Below are 24025 nucleotides of genomic sequence, written 5' to 3'. Positions count from 1 at the left end.
AAAATTTTTGTGTGTCTTTTCTTTATGACTAGGAAAGGTTTTCGAAAATGGGAATTTATTCGAAAAATGTTTTGTAGAACCAGAAAAAGATAATAAGAGGTTATTTTAAAAATTTGTTGATCATTTTGTAGAGGAAATCTTTTCCTTTTCCCGCTTTCCAATCTCCCCTCCATCAGTTATATCCTCTATAAAAAATATTTGTGAGTCTTTTCTTTATGACTAGGAAAGGTTTTTAAAACTTATTTATTTATTCGAATGATTTTTTGTAGAATTAGAAAAATATGATAAGAGGTTATTTCAGAAATTTGTGGATAAGCTTGTGAAAGATTTCTTTTTCCATAATTTAAACACACATTGAAAATCTTCATCATACTTTTCTCAGATATATCCTCTCTAAAAAATATTTGTGTGTCTTTTCCTTATGACTAAGAAAGGTTTTTGAAACTTGGAATTAATTTATATAATTTTTGTTGAATCAGAAAAAGGCGGCGGTTCTTTCACCAATTTGTGGATAAGTTTGTAGAGGAAATCGTTTCCTATAATGTAAGCTCTTTCCCGCTGTCAATCTCGCTCACATTTTTCTCAGATATATCGATTTTTGTGTGTTTTTTTACGACTAAGAAAGGTTTCTAAAACTGGGAATTTATTCAAATAATGTTTTGTAGAATCAGAAAAAGATTATAAGAAGCCATTTCACAAATTTCTTGATAAGTTTGTAGAAGAAATCTTTTCCCATAATTTAAGCACTTTCCCGCTTTTCAATCCCCCTCATATTTCCCTCACTTATATCCTCCCTAAAAATCCCCAGCAATATTGCAGTTGCCAAAAACGATATTGTAATTGTTCTGGCAACACCTCCCCCCGGCCCTATTGTTCGGCCACTTCTTGGCCGACTTCCACTTTTACTATATAGTTCTATATAGTATACAGTCTTACTGCTTGGCATCTTGAACCCAAAGGCCAACTGCCAGCCATGACATTTCGAGAATTTCGCACCCATTTATCAGAGCACAAAACTATTGCAAAAACTATGAGTAGTGAGACAGAGAGAGAGAGTGGGGGACTGTTGTAGAAAGAGACAGCGTCAAAGTACGTCGCATTTCGTTTATTTGATTTGATTTATTGTCGATTTGCTGGCTGTTATTTTCCTTATTTCTACTTTGGCTTTGGCTTGTTTTGCCAGCTGCGCCCAGCCAAAAACATCACAAGACATAGAAGCCCCCTCCTCCTCCGCTGCGGGACCACGCCCACATCATTTTGCGAATAGCCTGCAGATTGCGCATACGCCACGTGAGCCGGCTGCTTAAAAGTTATTATTAAAAAAAAATAACAATATTTAATCGAGCTATTGGCAAGCCATTTTTCCAGTCATAATTTATGCCTTAGAGTGGGGGAGGTAACCCTTCATCACCTCCCCTGCTAACCTTTTCGGCTTCGGCTTTTTTCCCACCTGCCGCCGTGTGGTGGTGGTCAAAATCGTGAAAAACATTTATATATTAAAATATATATAAATGCTGATTTAAAAATAAATATCAAGTCACACACATGTTTTAGATTTGAAATGTTTGACTTGCCCGCGCTGCCTCTTCTCATAATTAACTTAAGTATTTTTAGCGAAAACCAGAAAAAAAAGGTGGGAAAATATGATGTCGTCGTCGTCGTCGTCGTCTGTGGGCTTTTCTTTCTGGTTTCTGTTCTTTGACTGGCAAACACTGTATGTCAATTAGAAGGTTGGTGAAAAGGGGAAAGGGCACATGGAAAGAGATTTGAAGGGTCAGAAGGGAAATGTGTTTGATTTTTAAGGTTTTCTGTTTTTTTGGTTAGTAAATTTGTAAACTACACTGCCTTAAGTATAAAAGCGACTTGAGAATCTCTTTCGTGATACAAAATATCTTAATTTATAAACCATCTTCTATATATAATATATAAAAATACAAACTTATTTTGCAGTCTCTAAGCCTTTATTTGCCAGCCACTTTCCTAAATTCATTCATAAATTTAAGCAGACCCAGATAATTCCTGATTAGGCAACTAGCCAGCCAGCTTTAGTCAAGAAAAAGATAAAAAAAATAAAAAAAAGGTAGAAAAAAAGGTTGCGAAACGGAAGCAGAATATAAACAAATGAGATACGAGGCAGATAGGGGGGTTCAAGGCACTTTATAGAAGCGGAAAATTAAGTCTTTTCTCAGACAATGAACTGGCAAAGGCATAGTGGCTCTTGGTTTTCCCCCTGATAAGTTAGAAAAGCTAAGATAAGAGATGTCTTTGGTAGAGAATTAAATTTGTAGACAATTTTTGCCTAAAAATTTAGCTGGAAACCCCTTTAAAAATCCTTCATTTCCCCCTTTAAGTTTGAGAAACTTTTCCACACACAGACAGAGGCTTGGAATTTAAATGCCAGGATGAACATCAGCTTCAGCTGCATCATTATCAGAATATGAATCAGAATCTGTATCTGATTCTGTTGGGTCTTCGTCGTCTAACCGTCTGAAAAGTTTACTCCAGAAATTTGTCCGGTTTTCTATGGATGATGGGAACCCCTTACTCAAACGGTTGCCATGCATCTTTGGCCTGCTCCTGTTGCTCTCTTCTGCTTATTGAAATGTTTTTACACCCTTGTTGGCCTCGTTAACAAGTGGAGACCCGCCCACTGAATGGGGAGACGACTTACCTACCTACCTAGCCAACAGGCCAAACGCTTAATGCCAATTAAGAATATTAATTTCATTTGCCTGGCCCTGGCCTGTCCTTTCCCTTCCTCAGAGCTGCTCGTCTCTACCTCTTTTTTGGGGTGCCCAATCTCTGACCATTTGCCAGGTTGCAGCAACCACTTTGCCACTTCAGTTACACAGAGGAAAGTAGCTAGCAAGGTTCTAAGCTGAAATCCTGAGGAATTCTCCGCTTTTCTTAACAATTTCTTGCCGTGCAGCCCGAAGTGGCCGTGTCTGGCTATTGTTAATATTCATTAGCTTAAAATCCTTTTCTTGAGTTGTTGCCATTTTCACAGTTCAGCTGACTCGCAGCGGGGCAGTGTGGCATGCCCCGAAATGCTTGAAAGTTGTTGCCACGTTTTCAATTCCAATGCCCGCATGGCGGGCATTAATCGCAATCCCAAACGATGGCCAAGACGTGGAGATAATTTTTCATTTGGGCCAGCTCAAATGGATTTCTCATTGGCTTAAATCTCCAAAAGAAAGGATGACATATATATATCTAGATATATATCTATATCTCTATATATATATATCAATTTGCGTATCTATTTACAGCTCATAGTTAGCTGTGGGCGGTTATTAATGACTCAAAGGAAAAGCCAGCCAAAGAAGGGGTTTGTTTTCATTTTTATGAGATTTTGATGAGGACGCCCCCTCAGCCCTCACCAACTCAACACTTTTCAAATTTATATATGTTTTTATTTTCATTTTTATTTATTTATTTGTGCATTTTTATTTTCGATTTTTATGATGGCAAAGTCAAAGAGCAGCAGCGAGCAGTGAGCAGGCAGCTTGCCGTGTGGCAGGGGTTGGGTGGGTGGTTGGTTGGTTGGTGGCAGCAATGCAAAGTGTCATTATTGAAATACGTAAAGATATTTCAAGGTTTTTATCGATTTTGTCAATGAGGCCAGGCCAGCAGAGATGGGCAAAGGTGGAGGAAGGAGGAAGGAGGAAGGAGGGAGAGGTGGAAGGATTCCTCCCCGGAATCTCAATCCCATTTTCCAAGTCCGGGCCATTGACGACAGTTTGCCTTTCATTAGCCGAGCATTTCCCCCCTCCACCCACCACCAGTTTTTCTACGACTATATATATCAGCTTTTCCACCTTCTTCGCTTGCCGGCAGAAGTCCAGACCTCTTCAAAGGCAGTCGACATCGAAATTAATCACATTTGAATTGAAATTGCGTTTCAAGTTTTCTTGCGTCTTGCTTGGCTTCGTTTTATTTCGGCATTCAGTTTTCAGTTTTCCTCGCTTTCTCCGCCTCCCCCCTATTTCTGTGGTCACTCATATTTGGTATCAAACGATTCTAATTAGAGATGATTGCCTCTTTTTTGGCTTTCGTTTTTTTTACAGCGGGGAAAGGGGAAAATTGTTTTCAGAAGTCTCGGCAAGAAAGGGTTGTAAGACGATTGCTTCTAAAGTTGATGGATTGCAATGACATATTCCTCTGATTGAGTTTGCAGATTGGTTTTGCTGCTGCTGTGCTTGCAAGTTATGGGGGGAAATTTAGTTTATTTTTATGATTTAATGGATGGATTTTTGTGGCCATCAAAAGGAGAATGGCAATGGTTTTCTTAACTTTTCTAGATTTAAGCTGAAGCTTAATTAACTATTGCCTTAAGAAGGATACCTCTTAATCAGCTCAACAAATTGCAAATCTAACAATAAATATCTATTTAAATTGTAAGAATTTCCTACTTAAGCTTAGAACTTAAGGAAAATTCAAATAGTTTCCTCAGCAAAACTCTTCTTTGGGTTGTCTAGGGAAACGTAAAGGGAATTTCCAATGATTTCGCCAAGTTATTTGATGAACTATTAGCACAAAAGCCAGCTCAACATTGATTTCCATTTCAAGTCTCTAGTAGCAAGGGGGGGTGGAATTTTCCTTGCTTCGGCCGAAAGGAAAACCATTCCATTGTGATATATTAAGACTGCAGTCGGCAAATTGATTTGCAATTCAATTTTGCAACTTTCTCGTCCTTCGTCCTCTGCATTTAACCCTCTGTTTTAACCCTTTTTTCCTGCTGAATTCTTAGAATAAATTGCAATAAGTTGGAAGTGCATAGTTAGTTGGACTTAAATTTGATGAGTTTATTTAGTTAATATCAAACCAAAACATCAAAATTAAACTTCATTTTCGAAAAGTATCAAAACTAATTTCACCGCAAATCGCAAGATTTTTTATTACCAACCTAACTGAAGTTAGGAAAATCCAAAAAAGCCAGTGAAAAGCTTGGAAATTTTATGGAAATTCCTCTGCATATGCGTGTGTGTGTGTGCCCCTCAAAAACACCTACACACACACACACGTGCGGGGACACGCTACATTTAACGGTAAATCAAGCGTGGATGCCAAAATTTGAGTAGCGCGTCAAAAACAGAACGCAAAACGCGCAAAAAACGCTTGCAAAACGCGCATAAAACGCGGCGACAACAGCCAGTGGAAAAAGAGAAAAATAAAAAAGGATACTTAGGCAAAAAAAAAGCGGCGTAAACTTTGACAATTGACATGGAAAATCTGCAAAACCAGCAATTTGCCAGGCCAATAAAATGCCCTCTCACTCTAACAAAGATTAGAACGCAGTCAGGGGGAAAATATATAAAAAAAAAAGAGAAAAAAACAAAACAGGAAAAGGGAAAGGGAGGGGGGGTAACGAGCAAAACGAGTCACATTTTTCTGTATGTATTTCCATCTGATAAGAATTTAATTACAATGCACATAAACAAAATGTATACAAATGTATTAAGCACACACGCACACACGCACACACGCACACCAACGTGGACAATGGCTTTGGCTGTGTGCGCTAGAGCGAGTCAGCAGTTGGTGGGTGAGAGTGAGAGGGGCCAAGAGCTTGATATCCAAATAAGGTCTACGGTCAAAGTTCCCTTTTTGGATTTTTCGCAGTGGAAAGTTTGGGGAAGTTTGAATGCTCTTTGGGTAAGCAATTTTTTAAATTTTAGAACTTTTTAAAAGCAATTTTAGGGATTTTTAAAAGGTAAAATTTACAAGTTTCGAAGTTGTTTTTAAACTTAAAATAATGAATAGAATTTTAGGTAATTATCTTAGATTTATTGGGGTTACTAAAGGCAGGCAGAAGATTTAGCAAATAATTCTTAGGAAAAAGCTCATAAAAATCCAATAAACATAATCTTTGGGGATTAGAAAAAATCTGAAAATATGTCTCTAAGCTTAAAATAACATATATTAATCAAAAAATACAAGATTTATATATACAAATTAAACATTTTTATAGAAAGGTTTTGAGAAAAAATCAAACTGGAGGCAATCTTTAACCCAAAAAGAAGGATTCTTCTCAGAAACTCCTGCAATGTGTCTCCCATATAATCCACATATAGTTATATTTATCTCAGCCCTATTATAGCCGTATCTCAGTTCGTGTTAACCCCAACTAAAACAAGTACAAAATGAGTGTATAAAATCGTATTATAATAAGCCAAAACCCCAAACAGAATCTCCGGGCAATCTTTTTGCGCCATAATGACAGCCGCAGACACGAGAACGGACAGTAGCCGAAGTAGAGACAAAAACCGATTCAGAATCACAATCAGAGTCAGAGACACAAAAATCGAAAACCGAATCGGAATTGGGATTACCTTTGCAAGCTGAATAGAGAGAAGATATATCCATATATATAAAAAAGTTCCAAAAAAAAATCAACAGACTACAGGGAATGTGTAATGAAGTGAAGTGAAATGTGAAAAAAAAGAGAAAAACCAAGGTAAAAAACGGCAACGGATGTGGAAAAATAAGTCACCGTAAAGACCATGTTCATATCTTATTTGAACTGTGACGCCAGCAGCAACAACAACAGCAGCAGCAGCAGCAGTAGCAACACTGATATTTGCAACGGCAACACAGAAAACAGCGACAGCAACACAGCTACCTGCAACAGAGAGTGCAACTGCAGCAGCAGCAGCAACAGCAATAACACTACCAGCAGCAATATTAACAGCAACAATATCAGCGATTCCAACTGCAATTGCAATAACTGCAACAATATCAACGGTGGCAGCAGCATCAGTAGCAGCAACACGCTGAATACAACTAGCAACGGCAACACCAGCAACAGCAACAGCAACACCATCAGCAGCAGCAACAACAACAACAGCGATTGCAACTATAGCAACAGTGTGGGCAGACAGAATTGCAACTGTAATTGCAATATCTGCAACAATATCAACTGCAGCAGCAGCAATTCCCCTTGCAACACCAACAGCAGCAGCAACAGCAGCAGAGGCAGCAACACCCCTGCAGCAATATTCGGAATGGAGCGATTGCTGCACGCAGTTCGCGAGGAGTTTCAAACGGAGGACGAGTACGAGGAGGAAGATGAGGCGAAAACATTGCACAGGAGCAGCATCAGTAGTTGCAGCAGCAGCAGCAGTAGCAGCTGCAGCAGCAGCAGCACCCACAGCGACGACAGCAACACCTCGACATCGCTGCCGACACCTCGACGTCGACTGCAGCGCAGCGATAGTTTCGGATCAGTTGGGAGTAGTGTGGCGGGTGGCGTGGCTGGTGCAGGGGCGCCGGGAGCAGGCGGGGTGCGACGCTTTCGCCGCTCCTCCATTGGCATGCAGCGGAAGTCAGCCTTCCGGCAGCGGAAGCTCGACTCCCTGGGGGCATGGCGGCGGAAGAGGTGAGTCCCTGAGAGGTTATGCAGGGGAAACCATCAGTTCGGTGTTTTCTTAAACAAAAAATAATAAAAATATATATTAAAATGATAAAACTATATATTAAAAAATCAAGAAAATCAAGAAGCTTTATCTTAAAGACGCAGAAGTCCTAGATTTTTCAGATCTTAAACATGATTAATAAGTTTCCATTTCCATTACTTATCAAGTGCAAGAACCTTTATAGTCCTAAACCAATTGAGAAATCCTTTCTAACCTTTAACCCCGCCTCTTCTTATTTCCTCCAAGCAGGCGTACCGCTTCGGCCAGCAACTCCCGGAGACCCATTAGGATTGTGCCCGACTGGACGGAGAATGCGGTGCAGGGCGAGCACTATTGGAAGCCCACTTCCGCTTCCGGCGATCTCTGCTGCCTGAATGAGGAATGCATTGTGAGTATATAGTATAAAGTATATATATATAACGCCCCCTTACCACCCACAACATTCCTTCAATTCAATTAACACAACAAAAACGAGAACTGAAGGGCAGGTTACATGTGAGCGTAATTTATTTATTGCGTGCCTGTCCGACATTTACGCAATAAAGGCGAAAAAATATGTAGGGGGGCAGCAGTAAGAGCGATGGGCGTGTCAACGGTTTGGGGCAGCCACAGCTACAGCCGAAAAAAAAGAAGAAGATAACACAAGGGGAAAAGTCCTTTATCAGGCTCATTGTCATCCGAAGTGGGGGAATATATAAGTCATATGGGGCAGACCGACCACCGACCAGCTTCCATAGCAATTCCTGTCTTATCTCAATCGTGTTCAGGCCGCCAAGTTTAGTTCCAGAAAGCTAAAAAGTCGAAATAATATATAAAAAACCCAAAATCTTCTTAAATATCGAAGCCCTGACCAGACCTTAACCTTAACTCCTCTTAGCAAATCTTATAAATTAGCCAGCTTAAAAGCCAAACTTAACCTTTGCTAAAGTTTCTCTTCTCTGAAAAACAATTAAACAAAAACAGATTCGGCAAGTTTGGCACAAGGTTTCTCCTTTAGTTTTCCCAAGGAAAGCCAAACTCTTAGACACCTGAGGCTGTCGCGTTGATGGGAATCCTTTTTCACCTGCCAAACCACAGCAGCCTCAGCAATTAATTGTCAAAGTTTGTTTTTCGAGAATGCAACCGCCAGTTGCACTTTCGTCATTTGAATGCGGTCTGGCAGTCTGGCTGGGAGTTTACTAATTAGCGAATAGACGAGAAGGAGCGGAAATGAAAAGCTTAATTAATGACATGGGGAATATATATATAATATATAGAGATATCAGGAAAATGTTTCCTAATTTGTAGTGTCTTAGGAATGAAAATGAAGGGAAACTACAAAGAAAAAGAAACGAAACTCATCAACTTTTCCTTACTTCTCCTTCCAGAAAAGCGGTCAGCGGATGAAGTGCTCCGCCTGCCAGCTAGTGGCCCACCACAACTGCATTCCGTTCGTGAACGAGAAGAGCACGCTGGCATGCAAGCCAACCTATAGGGATGTGGGCATCCGGCAGTACAGGGAGCAGACCACCACCCATCACCATTGGGTCCACCGCAAGCTGGAGAAGGGCAAGTGCAAGCAGTGCGGCAAGGTGAGGTCAACCACAACATAACACTAGTTAATATGTTGTTTTCTTTCTTTCATACTTTTTTTCCTTAATATGTTTTGTATTTCTAAAAGTTTAGTTTAGTTTTGGGAATAATTAAATTTTTAGTTTTTAAGGAGTTAAAGTTGTAAAAGGAACTTCAAGGAGGAAAGTTTATGAGTCAGAGTTTTAGTTTGTGATTTTAAAATGCTTTTTTTTAGCACTTAAAACTTGAAAGAAAGTAAAAAGGAAAGTGTTAAAAATCTATCAAATTCCTATAAGGATAATCATAGAAACTAATCATGAATATTAGTTTAGAAATTCCAGAAATCAAGATATTTAGTTTGAGAGAGAAAACTAAATTAAAAATATAACAAAAATTCCAGAAATCAAGACTTTAAGATTAAAGAAAACTACAAGAAAATCAAAGAAACAATTTAACTTGTCACATTTTTTAGTAAGAAAGAGAGTAACCTAATCAAAGGACAATCAAAAATCTTCTTTTAACCTATCTTAACTTCTTAGCTTTTGTTGGTATGTATGACATATAATTTCTAATATATGTTTTTAACTTAACTTAACAATTTATTTCTTACAAAAAAACATCTTTAAACTTTTCAACTTTTTTATAGCCACAACATCAGTTTGTTTTTGCATTTCGTTTACCAATTCCAATTTGCAATGTGACAAAAATATATGCATAGAATGATTCTGGAACTAGGCCATTATTATAATATCACTCGTTATGCACTTATCCCTTTAGTTCTTTCCTATGAAGCAGGCGGTGCAGAGCAAGCTATTTGGCTCGAAGGAGATTGTGGCATTGGCCTGTGCCTGGTGCCACGAGATCTATCACAACAAGGAGGCCTGTTTTAACCAGTCCAAAATCGGCGAGGAGTGTCGTCTGGGTGAGTTTGTCGTCTGTCCATGTCGAGTTTCCCCCTAACCATTTTCCTTTTGATTAATTACGTGACGTGCATGCAAATAAATTGCGGTCCGTTAACTTAATTAAGATTTGTTCTAATGCACAAGTAGGAACCCTTTACCCTTTACCCTTTGGTAGGTAAACAAATTGCGGCATAGTTTCAAGGGGTCAACCCTTTTTTTTCGCCCCTTCTGTGAAAAACAATTTGTGTTTTCCAAAAGAAAAGTCAACAGAAATGAAATCAAAGGTTGTTAAAATAAAGAAGTTTTTCTTTTTAAGTTAAAGTCAAAAAAGGAAAAGCTGTCAGTTTGGTAAAATATTAAAAAAAAAGTACATAAAAATCAAATTAAATCCAACTTACAAGTTTATCTTAAACGAAAAGCCATACACCTTAGATTCCAGTTTGGGCCAAGCTTTTTGTATCTTTCTTTTGCTCAGAATTCTAAGAAATTGCATTTTGCAACATCTTGTGCCATTGAAATTGCCCCCTCAAATATCCAGGGAACCTAAACTATTTTCAATTAATGTAATTGCAGTAAATGCTGACGTGCCACTATCCCTCCCTCACTTAGCTGATGTTTATATAAAAAGAAAAATACAAAAAAATACAAAAAAAAAAAGGAAAGAAAATTCCTTCTTTAGCCCCTGACTAGTATGACAATGATGGTGTGGCAACTGGGGCGACTTAACCGCTTCCTGTACACGTTTTTATAAAGTGTCTCAATGAGCATCTTGTTAACACACTCTGCCTGCCAGAGACCATTACGTATACGCCGCCCCGAGAAAAGGACATAGACACAGGCCATAGACACAGGGCAGGACATGACCGGAGATGAGGACAAGACAGTACCAAATAGAATTACCAGTGGGTGGCTCTTGGGTTTGGGCTTGGGGTTTTAGGTTCCTTTGTCTGGTCGAGTTCCCCTTTTGAGGTTCGTCCGGCCAAGTTGCGGCATTCATAATTGCTCTTTGGTATGCCGGCTATGTTGGGGTCTCTTAACTTGCCAGTGTTCCTTCTTCTGATTTGCCCCGCCCTTGAAGGTGACAAATTAAATGAAGTCGCTTAGGCAGTTCTTAAACACACTTTACAGGCTAATAATTAAAGTTCTATTTTAAAGGGGAAGAGGGTGGTCTAACTATCCAAAAACCCAGCATAGAAAGATTTCCTTTCTAAGCCATTTTCACCTCACAGTTTTCCTGTTTTCGGGGGTTTTCTAAAAGCTAATCCAAGACTGACTTTCTAGTACTCATAACTCTGTTCATCTTTGTCCGATTTCTCTCAGTGCATAAGCCTTACTCATTCCTCTATTTCTTTCCCATAGGCAACTATGCACCCATTATTGTGCCGCCTTCTTGGATTGTTAAGCTGCCCAACAAGGGCAACTTCAAGTCCTCGATACGCGTGAGCAACAAGAACAATGCGGCTTCAGGATCAGGAGGCAGCAGTGGTGGTACTGGGTCCGGAGGAGGAGGCGGCGGCGGCAAGAGCAAGAAGCAGACGCAACGCCGACAGAAGGGCAAGGAGGAAAAGAAGGAGCCGCGGGCGTTCATTGTGAAGCCCATTCCATCGCCGGAGGTAATCCCGGTCATTGTGTTTATTAATCCAAAGTCGGGCGGCAATCAGGGCCACAAGCTACTGGGCAAGTTCCAGCATCTGCTCAATCCGCGCCAGGTTTTCGATCTAACGCAGGGTGGGCCTAAAATGGGGTGAGTATTATTCCATATATATTTCCACAGAAATGAAAGTTCAATCAATAATTTCCGAATACGCATCCGTATTTCAGCTTGGATATGTTCCGAAAGGCTCCCAATTTGCGTGTGCTGGCCTGCGGAGGCGATGGCACTGTCGGCTGGGTCCTCTCCGTCCTGGATCAGATCCAACCGCCGCTCCAGCCAGTTCCCGCTGTCGGTGTCCTTCCATTGGGCACTGGAAATGATCTCGCTCGCGCCCTAGGCTGGGGTGGGGTAAGTACTTTCTGATGTTTACGAAATGATTTACCTAAATAAGTGATGCCACTGCCTAGTGATAGTTAATATAGTTAAATATTGCCTAGAGAAGTGGCATTAACTTATTTGAGTTGAAAACTTTAGATAGCTATAAGTTTATATTATGATTTAACAGCAGTCTAGTCTTGACAGTGTGCCTATAGTGCGTATGAGTAATATGGATTGTAATTTCCAAAATTGCTCATACGACTAGTTGGCCACAAGAAGTCTTTAAATTAATCATTTGAGTCTGAGGTTTAATGTTATAGTAATATTGAATTTAATAATACATTTAAAGTGCTTACAGTGCGTATGAGTAATATGGATTGAGGCCTTAAAGATTGCTCATACGGCTAGGTGGCCACAAAGAATTTTGAAATTAATAGTTTGAGAACTGCAAGAACTGAGTCTGAAAAATAAGAGTTTAATGTTAAATTAATATTGTATTTAAAAATACATTAAGTGTGCTTACAGTGCGTATGGGTAACATGGTTGAAGCCTTAAAGATTGCTCATACGAGTAGGTAGCCGCAAAGAATCTTTTAATTCATAATTTGAGAACTGCAATAGTCTGAAAAATAAGAGTTTAATGTTAAATTGATATTGCATTCAGTAATAGAAATGAAAAATTTGTTTTGTGAGTTTAAAAATTAAAAAAAAAATCAGGAAAACTAGAAATATTTCCAAGAAGTCTTCATTGTAAAAGAAAATATTTAGATTTAACTATGATAACTATAAGTAATAGCAAATAAAATGCAATAAGCAACAGTAAGTATGAGCCAAATTTGTCCATAAAAGGTAGCTTTCATATATTAACCGAACATTCAAGATGCTTCCCTAATGCTAAAAAGTAATTAAGAACTAAATTCATGGTACAATGGCTAAAAAACATTTAAGATTTTCCCATACTGCTAAAAAGCATTTAAGAACTAAAAACATTCATGCAGTAGTGGCTTAAAATATATATATATAAAAGACATATCCAATACCATATAGAACTAACCAACGCTTGGCCCTCAGCAACACTAAGCCTGCTCCTCGACAGTAAAACCTTTTTGAAGGCATTATTTCCTTAAAACCTTCATTTGTAGTTAGTGTAATTTAGACCTACTTTTGACTGAATCATTACACATAAAAGCCTCAATAATTTTAAAGTCTATCTTCTTTCAGGGCTACACGGACGAACCGATTGGGAAGATACTGCGCGAGATCGGGATGTCGCAGTGCGTTTTGATGGATCGCTGGAGGGTGAAGGTTACGCCCAATGAGGATGTCACCGATGACCATGTCGATCGGAGCAAAGCGAACGTCCCATTGAATGTGATCAACAACTATTTCTCGTTCGGCGTGGATGCCCACATCGCCTTGGAATTCCATGAGGCACGCGAGGCTCATCCGGAGCGTTTCAATTCGCGGCTGCGCAATAAGATGTACTATGGCCAGATGGGTGGCAAGGATCTAATCCTGCGCCAATATCGTAATCTCTCCCAATGGGTCACGCTCGAGTGCGATGGCCAGGACTTTACCGGAAAGCTACGCGATGCCGGCTGCCATGCCGTCCTCTTCCTCAACATTCCCAGGTGAGCTGCACGATTTGGTTTTCCCATGAATACCATTTAATCAACTTCCTATTCATCTTATTCTATAGTTATGGCGGTGGCACTCACCCTTGGAACGATTCCTTTGGCGCCTCGAAGCCCTCCATCGATGATGGCCTAATGGAGGTAGTTGGCTTGACCACCTACCAGTTGCCCATGTTGCAGGCCGGAATGCATGGCACCTGCATTTGCCAGTGCCGAAAGGCCAGGATCATCACCAAGCGAACCATTCCGATGCAGGTGGACGGCGAGGCATGCCGCGTGAAGCCATCGGTCATCGAGATCGAGTTGCTCAACAAGGCGCTGATGTTGTCCAAAAGGAAGCACGGACGCGGCGATGTCCAGTGAGTAAAAGAAGGACTACTCCTTACATATATCTTCTATGCTATTATCGTATGCTCCTCTTTATAGGGTCAACCCACTGGAGAAGATGCAGCTGCACATCTTGCGGGTCACCATGCAACAGTACGAGCAGTATCACTATGACAAGGAGATGCTCCGCAAGCTGGCCAACAAGCTTGGCCACATCGATATCGAATCTCAGTGCGATCTGGAGCACGTGCGCAATATGCTCAATGCCAAGTTCGAGGAATCCATCTCCTATCCCAAAGTCTCCCAGGATTGGTGCTTCATCGATGGTAAGTGTTTGGTTGGCTTTTCCCTGAAATTTAAAGGAAAAGAAAAACAGACTATAAGAATATGCTTTTTCCTTTTTCTAGCCTGCACTGCGGAGCACTATTTCCGTATCGATCGTGCCCAGGAGCACCTGCACTACATCTGCGACATCGCCATCGATGAGCTGTATATCCTGGATCATGAGGCAGCCACCATGCCACAGACACCCGACCAGGAGCGCTCCTTTGCCGCCTTCTCGCAACGTCAGGCCCAGAACGAGAGACGCCAATTGGATCAGGCCCAGGGCCGCGGCCCGGGCAGCACCGGTAGGCTCCTGTTAGCTGGCTGCTGGCCACCGGGGGCGGCACAGGCCAATCGTACCCCACGTACCGCTGACGAGCTACCGCTCCAAGAGCGCTTGGAGCTCTACCAGCAGCAGGTGGCCGAGCAGCTGCCGTACCAAGATAGGCGCATGTTCCTCCACCTCCACTTCCGCAAGCGTCGCGTCGAGATTTGAATTGCTCCAAATCTTAGATCCCACATTATCCTATCCCCCCCCCCTCCTCTCTCTCTATATATACATATATATTTCTTTATAAATCCTTAAAAACCTTTTAACCAAAAATCCTGTCCAAAATTCTATGGGGGAGCGGAGTGGAGGGGTGCCAGTTGCAGTCGGTCCACCTTAATTTTCGTTGCATTGCATTTTGTTTATGGTTAACTATGTCTTGCATGTCTAGTCACTGACATTTACACTCAGAGAAAAGCAGTTGCGGTACAAAAATAATAATCAAAATGAAAATTAAATGCGAATCTGACAAAATTGCCATTAAAAAGTCTTTTGGAAAAGTAAAAATCATCTAGAAATTGGATTTTCCTTCCCTCTTTACTATTATTTCCACCGCAACTGTAAGCATTAACATCCTTACACCCACATAAACCACCATACACCCACACACACACACCCATATCCGCTTAAAGTCCAAGTCTTAATTGCGAGGAGCCGAATACAGCTTAGTCCTTGCCACGTTCGCATGTGAGTAGAGCATTAAATACGATCACTCCTGCAACTATCTGGTATATAATCCTGGCTTACATCAACAGTTAACCGTAGCAAGGACCAAACCGTATTCGTTACGATCCCATCCATCCCAACCAACTAAAAACCAACCAAATAATACAAATTAAGACACTGAAAAAGATATGCGATATGCGGGTAGGTTTGATGCCTTGCAATTAGTTAGATTTTTTGGACTTGTTGTGTTATTAATTTCTAGTTTAATGCCTTAGTTCGTGATCCATCTATTTCAATGGCTTACTAACAAATATGTGAATCTCTTTCCGAATTTACACCCAAACACACACATATATATTTTTATATATAAACAAACAAATACATTTACACACAAAGATGAGGATTTGCAAATTGGCTCCAAGCCCATTAAAGTGATGAAGTGGAAGAGGTAAAAAAGCGTCCCCCAATTCGTTCAGCATTTCATTCAGACTCCATGCGAAGAAAAGAGACCACTATAGCTATGGCCGAACCGAGCGAGATGGCATTCGATTTTCAAAATTTTGTCCGCATAGAGCGCTATATCTATCTCTGTCTGTCTCTCTATTAATTGGCTTTTTTGGCAGCTGTCTTGCTCGTTTGGCCTTTGTATTTCGCTTGCTCTCTCTCTCTCTATCTCTTTCACACGCTTCTATCATGGTCCACGGTTATATCCTCCATCTTTCACACACTCGCTATTCTTGTCTCTTTCTCTCTCTATATATATATATATATTCAGCATCTTTCGCTCTTCTTCTTCATTTGATTTTGAAATGTTTTTTTCCTAATTTTCCTAATTTCTGTACTATAAAAAAAATTATAAATCCTGCATGCAGCAACAAAGATCGTTTATTCAGTTTCAACGAAGATGTTTTTGGTTATGGATTCAGGTATTCCGTATAACTATCTGTCTCTTTCTTTTAGTTACTAGAACTGTCTGTTGTGGCTATCTCTCTCTCTCTCTGTCTATCTATCTATCTATCTATCTTTCTCTTTTGAACCGTCTGTCGTCTTTCTTTCCGTCTTTATCTCTCGTATATCATCGACATTTGAATCGATCGAATGGAATCTTAAACCGAACTGATGCTTGAATTTTCTTTTTATTTTCTCTACTTTTCCATGCACACACACACACACACACAAACACCTACAACACACACATGCCTCTTATACACACACACAACCACAAACACACTTGACCATTCGAATAATAGCCCTATACTGGAGCAAACTTCCGATGCCATACTACTAGCAGCCCAGAGCGGCGATCTCAATATGGTAGCTTAACTTTTCCACAATTTAAATATATATATTGATATAGTCTAAAACTGAATCGTATGTGTTATGTCCTTGGTTTCTAACGACTATTATTCGCCCATTTCTTCCAGTTACGTGCACTACATGAACAAGGATACTCACTGCAGTCAGTGAACAAGAACGGACAGACGGCGTTGCACTTCGCCTGCAAATACAACCACAGGGACATTGTCAAATATATCATCGCGAGCGCCACACGACGCCTCATCAACATGGCCGACAAGGAGCTGTAAGTCTTACAAGGCCTATAAGTGCTCTTTCTCCCAATGCTCCCAATGTTCACCAAAAAGAATCACTGTTTTATCGATAACAAAGGCAATAATGGTCCAAAAATCTGATACGTCTATGAGTTTGTAGTAAAATTTTCCACAGAATTGCATTCACACCTAAAAATTTGAAATTTTGGACGTTTTTCGCAAAAAACGATGCTGTTACCCCTTATCAAAAGTGTAAAATTGGAGTTAACCTCATTTTCACCCTAAAATAACAGTATTTTGCTTATAACTAAGCCAATAATGTCTCGAATACGGAACGTCATACCTCGTTGAGTTCGTAATTAAATTTCCCACAAAACTGCATTCACAGCTAAAAATGTACAATTTTGACCCATTTTCGAAAAAAAGAGATGATGATGATGATACCCCTTATCAAAAGTGTGATATTTGGTTTCTCCTCATTTAGCCCCCAAAATGTAATATTATTATTACGATAACTAAGCCGATAATGATCCAAATATAGGAAGTCATACCTCGCTGAGTTCGTAATTGGATTTCCTACAAAACTGGATCCCCACCTAAAAATGTACAATTTTTGCCATTTTTTGCAAATTTTGATGATGTTACCCCTTATCGAAAATGCGATTTTTGGTTTCTCCATAAATTCCCCCCAGAACGACTGTATTTTTCTCATAACTAAGCCGTTAATGGTCCAAATACAAAATGTGATACCTCGTTAAGTTCGTATTTAAATTTCCTACAAAACTGCTTTCCCACCTAAAAATGTAAGATTTAAAGCAACTTTTCGAAAAAAATATGATGTTACCCCTTCTTAAAAATGAGAAATTGGTTTTCTCGCTATTTTCCCTTTAATATGAAGGTATTATTCCTGTAACTAAGCCATTAATGGTCCAAATACGGAATGTCATACCCCGTTGAGTTTGTAATCAAATTTCCTAAAAAACTGGATCCCCACCTAAAAGTGTAAAATTTTAGCCATTTTTCGCAAATTTTGATGATGTTACCCCTTATCGAAAATGCGATTTTTGGTTTCTCCATAAATTCCCCCCAGAACGACTTATTTTTCTCATAACTAAGCCCTTAATGGTCCAAATACAAAATGTGATACCTCGCTGAGTTCGTAATCAAATTTCCTACAAAACTGGATTCCCACCTAAAAATGTAAAATTTTTGCCATTTTTCGCAAATTTTGATGAGGGGTAACACCTTATCAAAAATGCAAAATTTTGACAAAAATAAAATTTCTCAAAATCAAAAAACGAATGATGAGGGTTGCAAGTTCTGGTCGATAGCTTCACAAAGCAGTAGTTCTTTTAGCTGTGCGCCTTCTTTTAACCAAGTTAGAGGTGTAAACCTTATCAAATTTTGGTCATTTTCCCGATTTTTGATTCAAAATCATCAGAATTCTTTCCATAACAAAGCCAATAATGATCCGATAGGGGAATGTCATACATCACTGAACTCGTAATTCAAATTCCATTCGAACTGCATTCACACTTTAAAATGTACAATCTTAGACATTTTTCGCAAAATAAGACGATGTTACCCCTTATTGAAAAAGTGAAGTTTGGATTCTCCTCATTTCCCCCCTAAAATGAAAGTACTTTCCTCATAACAAAGCCAATAATAGTCGGAATAGGGAATGTAATACTTCTTTAAGCTTGTTTTTTAGTTCTTAACAAATCTGCTTTCAAGGTTGAAAAAGTACACTTTCTTTTATCGTATGTTGGTCGAAATACTAAACTAAAACACCTTTTTCTCTGTACTAATTTCTTTCAGTGGACAGACGGCGCTGCACATTGCCGCCGAGCAGAATCGTCGCGACATCTGCGTAATGCTGGTGGCCGCCGGCGCCCATCTGGACACCCTAGACTCCGGCGGAAATACGCCAATGATGGTGGCCTTCAACAAGAACGCCAACGAGATAGCCACCTATTTGGAAAGTAAGCAGGGGACGCAGCCCGTCGACGGCTGGCTCGACGACTAGATGAATAAAATATCGCCGCTGATAACCTACCCACTCCTCCATGTAGAGCAAACGCTAGACAAGCTTGCGCCGTGGGGCTAACTCACGACTCAAAAATCGAAAAATCAAAAATCAAGAACCCAAAAACCAAAAACCAGACAAAAAATAATCAGTAAATCAGTTATTCCAAGCAAGAACGTAATTTTAACAATGCAAATTTCTCCTTTCTATGCCAACAAAAAACTACACAACAAACCGGAAACTCCTTGTCTTGTGTAAATAAAAAATCGAAATCGAATCGGAAAAATCAAATGAAAAATGTAAAATAAACATGAACATTCCATGAACTCAAATCGGAATGAACCGCTTAGGTCAAGAGCGTTTCATGCATCTGGAGGTGCAGTCCCGGATCTAAGTGGAGCATCATCCGGCGGAAGCATTCAACCTACGACATAAAATTATTAATAATACTTATGATAATAACTGATAATGTCTATTTTTTTGGCAACTCTTTTTTTTTTTGGCTAGCATGTACGGGAGAAATCTAAATCTAAACTAAGCAAAGAAAATACAAAAAAGAAGAAACAAAGCAAAGAAAACACTCAACACATTTAGCAAGTAAGCTTAACAAAGGCATCATTTAATTTATTGTAAAGAAAAAGAAAAAGATTAAGAAAAAGTTTAAGAAAAGCTAGACGAAAGGCAACATTTGTCCAAAATTCAATTTTAAATTACCTTAAAAAAGATCAAGCAAAGATCGAACAAAATTCAGCTATTAAAAAGCAAAAGCAAAGGCAGTAAATGCAAAAAAGTAAATTCGAAATTTATTTGTTTCTCTTACCGATTGATTAACGATTAATGATTATATTGTGATATCTAAATTAATTAATGTATTGGACTAGAGAGAGAGCGAGAGCGAGAAATATAAATTGATATTAGCAAAAGGCATTTGCTGTAACCGCTAACTGAAAAGCAAGGAAAAACGTTTAAAAAATATGCAAAAAACAAACACACACACACACTGAGACACATACTAAGCAAAGATATATAGCCTATATATAATATATATTTAATTATTATATATGTACTTCTTTTGGAATTCAAACTAGTTTAAGTGAGAACTTTAATACTCTTGTCAAAAGAAAAACGAAAAAAGAAAAGGAAGAACAGCAGAGCAGCAGCACGATTAGAAGAGTGAGGCACTAGACCCTAAGCGGCTAAAGCCCTCTCGCTCAGACACAGACACAGACACAGACAGACACACACACACACAGTCCCGATGCACAGACTAGAATGCACAACCCCCCATAGATATACCACTTCACCTTTGACCCCCCAAAAAGAAGAGAAAACCCTCAGCGTTTCAAACCGAAAGACTTGGGCCGATCAATAGCGTCCCCCCTCCTCAAACTGCCCCGGAAAAAAGATGTTAGCTGTTAGGTCGGGGCAGTTGAGATCCACAAAGACTATCTTAAACTATCCTAAACTATACTATATTCCGTAACTATAAACTATAAACTATGAACCCTCTCGTAACCACACAAAGGAACAAAATGAACAAGGAAACACGAGCCTTAGCTGGCGTACCTAATACCTAATACGAGAACACACTCTTAATATTAGACGCATGAATATTTTATCAAATAAAAGTATATGAAAATATTATATAGCTGTTAATCGAATCACATATATATGTATATGTAATGCTATATATTATGTACAGTAGAGGGCTATTTTTCCACATGCTTTTTTTTTATTCTATATAAATTCGAATTCTAAATTTTTGAAAAGTAATCATAATCCAAAATTGTGTCGAGTCAATTACGTTTAACCGCGAATCACACCTTCAAATTTCCCCAGGCTTAGCTAAACTTTATAAGCTAAACGATTTGTATCGATTAACGATTAGGAATAAGCGATAAGTCACATTATCGATTGACAAGGCACCTGAGAACGATTAAGTATCGATAACCTTTACGAGGCTTGTCCGCGAATGCAGCCCTGGCCACCCTCTCCTACGTCCAATCGCAATCGCGGCTTAGTTCCTGGAAAACCATGGCTCTGGCTTTCGGAATGCCTTGAATGGGTTTGGACACCTCAAATTCTTTGTGGGAGGGGGGCCATCGCCAGCATTCCCATTAAATCCCGCACCGTAAGCCACTTCCGGTCTTCCGGAAGCGAGCTTCCGGCGTGGGTAATCATGTTTTGGATTGCACATGACTATAGGAAAAAACAAAAACGTAAAAAAAAATGAAATTAAAACACACAAAACTTAAAGTTACACACATCGTAGACTGTCGCAGATGGTGTTGAAGTGTCGAAAGTTATTTTTAACGATTTTTGATTCGAGCTTTGCGGGATCCCGGGCATGCAGCCTTTACGCCCCATAAGACGTGCCACCCATTAGGCAGGCGGAATCCAAAATCGTTGCACCAATCTACACCGCCTGCGGCAACTAATGAGTTCTTCAGCTGCGGTCGAAATAGTGATCAGTGAAGAAAATGTATCAAATGGAATCTTAGGTCTTTGATTTTCATTGGTTTTTTAATTATTAAAATTATTTGTGTAAAAAAAAAAATTGGTCAAAAAATTCGTCAAAATGTATAATCATCAAAAATCTCAATAATTATCATTGCTTTCTATATTAAGTTTTTAAAAAAGGCAATTTTAAGCCTTCTTTTGACTTATTAAACTGGTCAAATTCTATCATTTTCAAAAATCTAAAGTAGAACAAACTGCAAATTAAAGTGTATTAAAATTGGTTCAATAATTTGTATCATAAACCCTATAATTTCTAATTTAAAATTTAGTCAAAACTGATCAAATTCTCAAAAAGACTGACATAAATGCGGCCGCAGCTGGAAATCCATATGCAGTAGAGCAGAGTTGAGTAAGGAATATTTAGCAAATGACAATCTAGAGATTTTATAGCAAATGAGCCGAGCAGATGGCCGGAAAAGCGTTTGCTAACCCCCCCCAAAACATTCACTATGTTTCTGATCATAGAAAAACAAGAAAGACCATAAACACTAAGAAATTCAAAGAAAAATCACATTTGACACGCTAAAAACAAAAAAAGAAAGAAAACTAAGAAGCGGCTTCGAGATGAAATTGTAGTTGAAGGATTTAAGCGGGAAGGCGGAATAGAGTTAGTGTTAAAAACGAGGCGAGCGCTATCTAACCAACTAGACGGGCTAAACGATCCAAAGTGGAGGAGTACTAGAGTGACTAAAATGCAGGAAGAAGTAAGGAAAATGGCTAGCTAAGGCCTAAAGTGCTTCGTGGCACTGAATCACAGCTGTTCGGAAAACAACCGGGTCCAAGCCAAAACTATGGATATATTTTCGTGCATTTTCGTAGAAGTTGAGAAAACCCACAAACACAGACATAGTGAAAACACCTCACACACACACACACACATACATACAAAGGACATACAAAGTGGCGGCACTTACTGCATGATGTGTACATAGGGACAACTATATATAATATATATATATATCACATATATATGAACAGAAATAGACATATATAGTATATATATTTTTTTCGAATCGTTTAAGTGAAACTTTTGAACAAAATATGGAAAAATGAAACGCAAGTCTTATGAAATTCTAGCAAGTAAGGCAAACCAAAATTGTAAAGGTCAAGATACAAAGATACAGAGATACGGATGGTGGACGGAACGATATACCTAAAACAATGCCTAACTGTACGATAGTAAGCATACTATATATATATATACTATATATACAGTAATAAATCGGAATATATGTGTGTAAAGTTAATCTATTTATTTACACCCAACGAGACATCCCTGTAAATACACTTCAACTTTCACCCTAACTCCGCCTCTTCACTGTTTTAGTTTCCAACTGTAACTGTAGACAGACAACGATTCTCCCTTCCACCTGGATATATATATATATACACTTAATCATTAACTTATGCAAGTCTGAAAGTATTTCTATCGAAGAGTTCTAAACTGCTTAACTGTAAAGTGTACATAAAAACCGAACCGAAGAAGAATTAGCAACCCACACAGATCCCCCTTAAACTATGTATGAGATGCCCTTATATATTATAATATATATATATATATATTTACTTTTTTTGGATTAGTCACTAAGCATAGACAACATGAATTACTAAGTACGATATGCACTGCAAGCACTGAGGAATTTGATTCAATTTTACTTAAGACAAACGAAAAGAGAAATTGAAATAGCATTTAGCAAAAAACAAAAAAACAAAAAACTAAAACTAAAAACAAACTTAAGGAAAACCCCCTAAAAACTTAAAAAAACAATCTCCAAATTATGGAAATTAATTCCGAAACTTAATGTTCATTTTTCGATCTACATCGGAAGAGAAAGACGAAAACGAAAATCTAAGCTTGAGGCAATTATTGTGGGAAAGTCGAGAACGTTTTAGCATCTGGATTGGCTATGCAGCATTCGTATATATACTTAGATACCCATTGAAAAACACAGATACTTACACACACACACACACACACACATACGAATATTAAATAGTTATACAATAGTTATATAGACTCATACGCATCGATCCCTTGAACCATAGTCTATCCTCTGTTAATCTTCTCTTCACAAAATTGTACTTTTCGGCCCTGCAAAACGTTCCCCTCAAAAAAACGCTCAAACTATGAGTTCTTTTTTGCGCCCATTTACGCCACAACTATCAAAGAAATTGTAAAAAAAAGTTAATAAGAAATATAATAAACATATAGTATTTACGCTAGCGAATCCCAAAATATTGGACAAACGATCGAAATCATCCACAAAATTGCTTATAATATGAATTTTCTGACTCTCTCCTAAGAGAAAATAAATTTTTTTTGGTATTTCAAACTCAAAGTTAAATGTGGTTTCTTTTCGTTGGTTGGTTGGGTTTTATCTTAATAATGTGTTTAAAATATAATAAATATATCGTTAAAATAATATAAAAATATCTAATTTACAAAAAAAAAGCTAGCATACTTTTGGGCTTGGTTATCTATTCATAAATGCGCTGCCTGAAACTGAGTCTAAGTCTGAGTCATGAACTCTCCAGAACTTAACTACTATATCAGAATTCTATAATCTGTTTACTATATACCATATACTATATACTTGGAAATCGGAATAAGTCATCGGGTAAGTCGGAAAGATGCAAATTTATGAACAGCATTCCACATCTTTGAAGTCATCATCAGCTTGCAAAGCTTTAGAACTAACATTAAGCTGGCTCAATGGGTTAGATCTTTCTTTCTTATGGTAAAATAATAAAAAATAATAAAATAAGAGAATAAAAAATCTATGAAATATAAATATTTCTTTCTTTAAAGTT

General features: G+C 38.7%; 1 protein-coding gene and 2 long non-coding RNA genes across 24 annotated transcripts in view; 1 reads left to right on the top strand and 2 right to left on the bottom strand.

Moving 5' to 3' along the window:
* LOC108116374 (eye-specific diacylglycerol kinase) overlaps positions 1–23553 on the top strand; it is a 125811-nt gene extending 102258 nt beyond the window's left edge. For 3 of the 21 annotated variants that reach the window (XM_017228343.2, XM_017228229.2, XM_017228218.2), the window contains 14 exons: positions 7665–7803; positions 8783–8986; positions 9744–9888; positions 11228–11612; positions 11690–11870; positions 13046–13470; positions 13539–13832; positions 13900–14126; positions 14208–14429; positions 15515–15566; positions 15991–16044; positions 16369–16432; positions 16543–16700; positions 18487–23553. In XM_017228343.2, coding sequence (XP_017083832.1) covers positions 7665–7803; positions 8783–8986; positions 9744–9888; positions 11228–11612; positions 11690–11870; positions 13046–13470; positions 13539–13832; positions 13900–14126; positions 14208–14429; positions 15515–15566; positions 15991–16044; positions 16369–16432; positions 16543–16700; positions 18487–18694 — 2758 coding nt within the window. In that variant the 3' untranslated portion in view covers positions 18695–23553. Of the gene's footprint in view, positions 1–6188; positions 7379–7661; positions 7804–8782; positions 8987–9743; positions 9889–11227; positions 11613–11689; positions 11871–13045; positions 13471–13538; positions 13833–13899; positions 14127–14207; positions 15140–15207; positions 15567–15990; positions 16045–16368; positions 16433–16542; positions 16701–18486 lie in introns of those variants that run through there. The other 18 variants (XM_017228316.2, XM_017228308.2, XM_017228265.2 and 15 more) reach the window with 16 other exon arrangements.
* LOC108116543 lies at positions 12148–13636 on the bottom strand. Its single transcript, XR_001772843.2, has 3 exons — positions 13558–13636; positions 12364–12461; positions 12148–12300 (listed from the first exon to the last, which is right to left on the bottom strand). It is a non-coding gene; the product is annotated as an uncharacterized LOC108116543 (long non-coding RNA).
* LOC108116533 overlaps positions 14083–24025 on the bottom strand; it is a 28884-nt gene continuing 18941 nt past the window's right edge. For both annotated transcript variants that reach the window (XR_001772841.1, XR_001772842.1), the window contains exon 5: positions 14083–14149. This is a non-coding gene — a long non-coding RNA (uncharacterized LOC108116533). The remainder of the gene's footprint in view (positions 14150–24025) is intronic.

This window comes from Drosophila eugracilis, unplaced genomic scaffold (assembly GCF_018153835.1).
Source record: "Drosophila eugracilis isolate 14026-0451.02 unplaced genomic scaffold, ASM1815383v1 contig_498, whole genome shotgun sequence".
Lineage (NCBI taxonomy): Eukaryota > Metazoa > Arthropoda > Insecta > Diptera > Drosophilidae > Drosophila > Drosophila eugracilis.
Note: the sequence above shows the minus strand (reverse complement) of the source record. Positions and strands in the feature narration are given on the sequence as shown.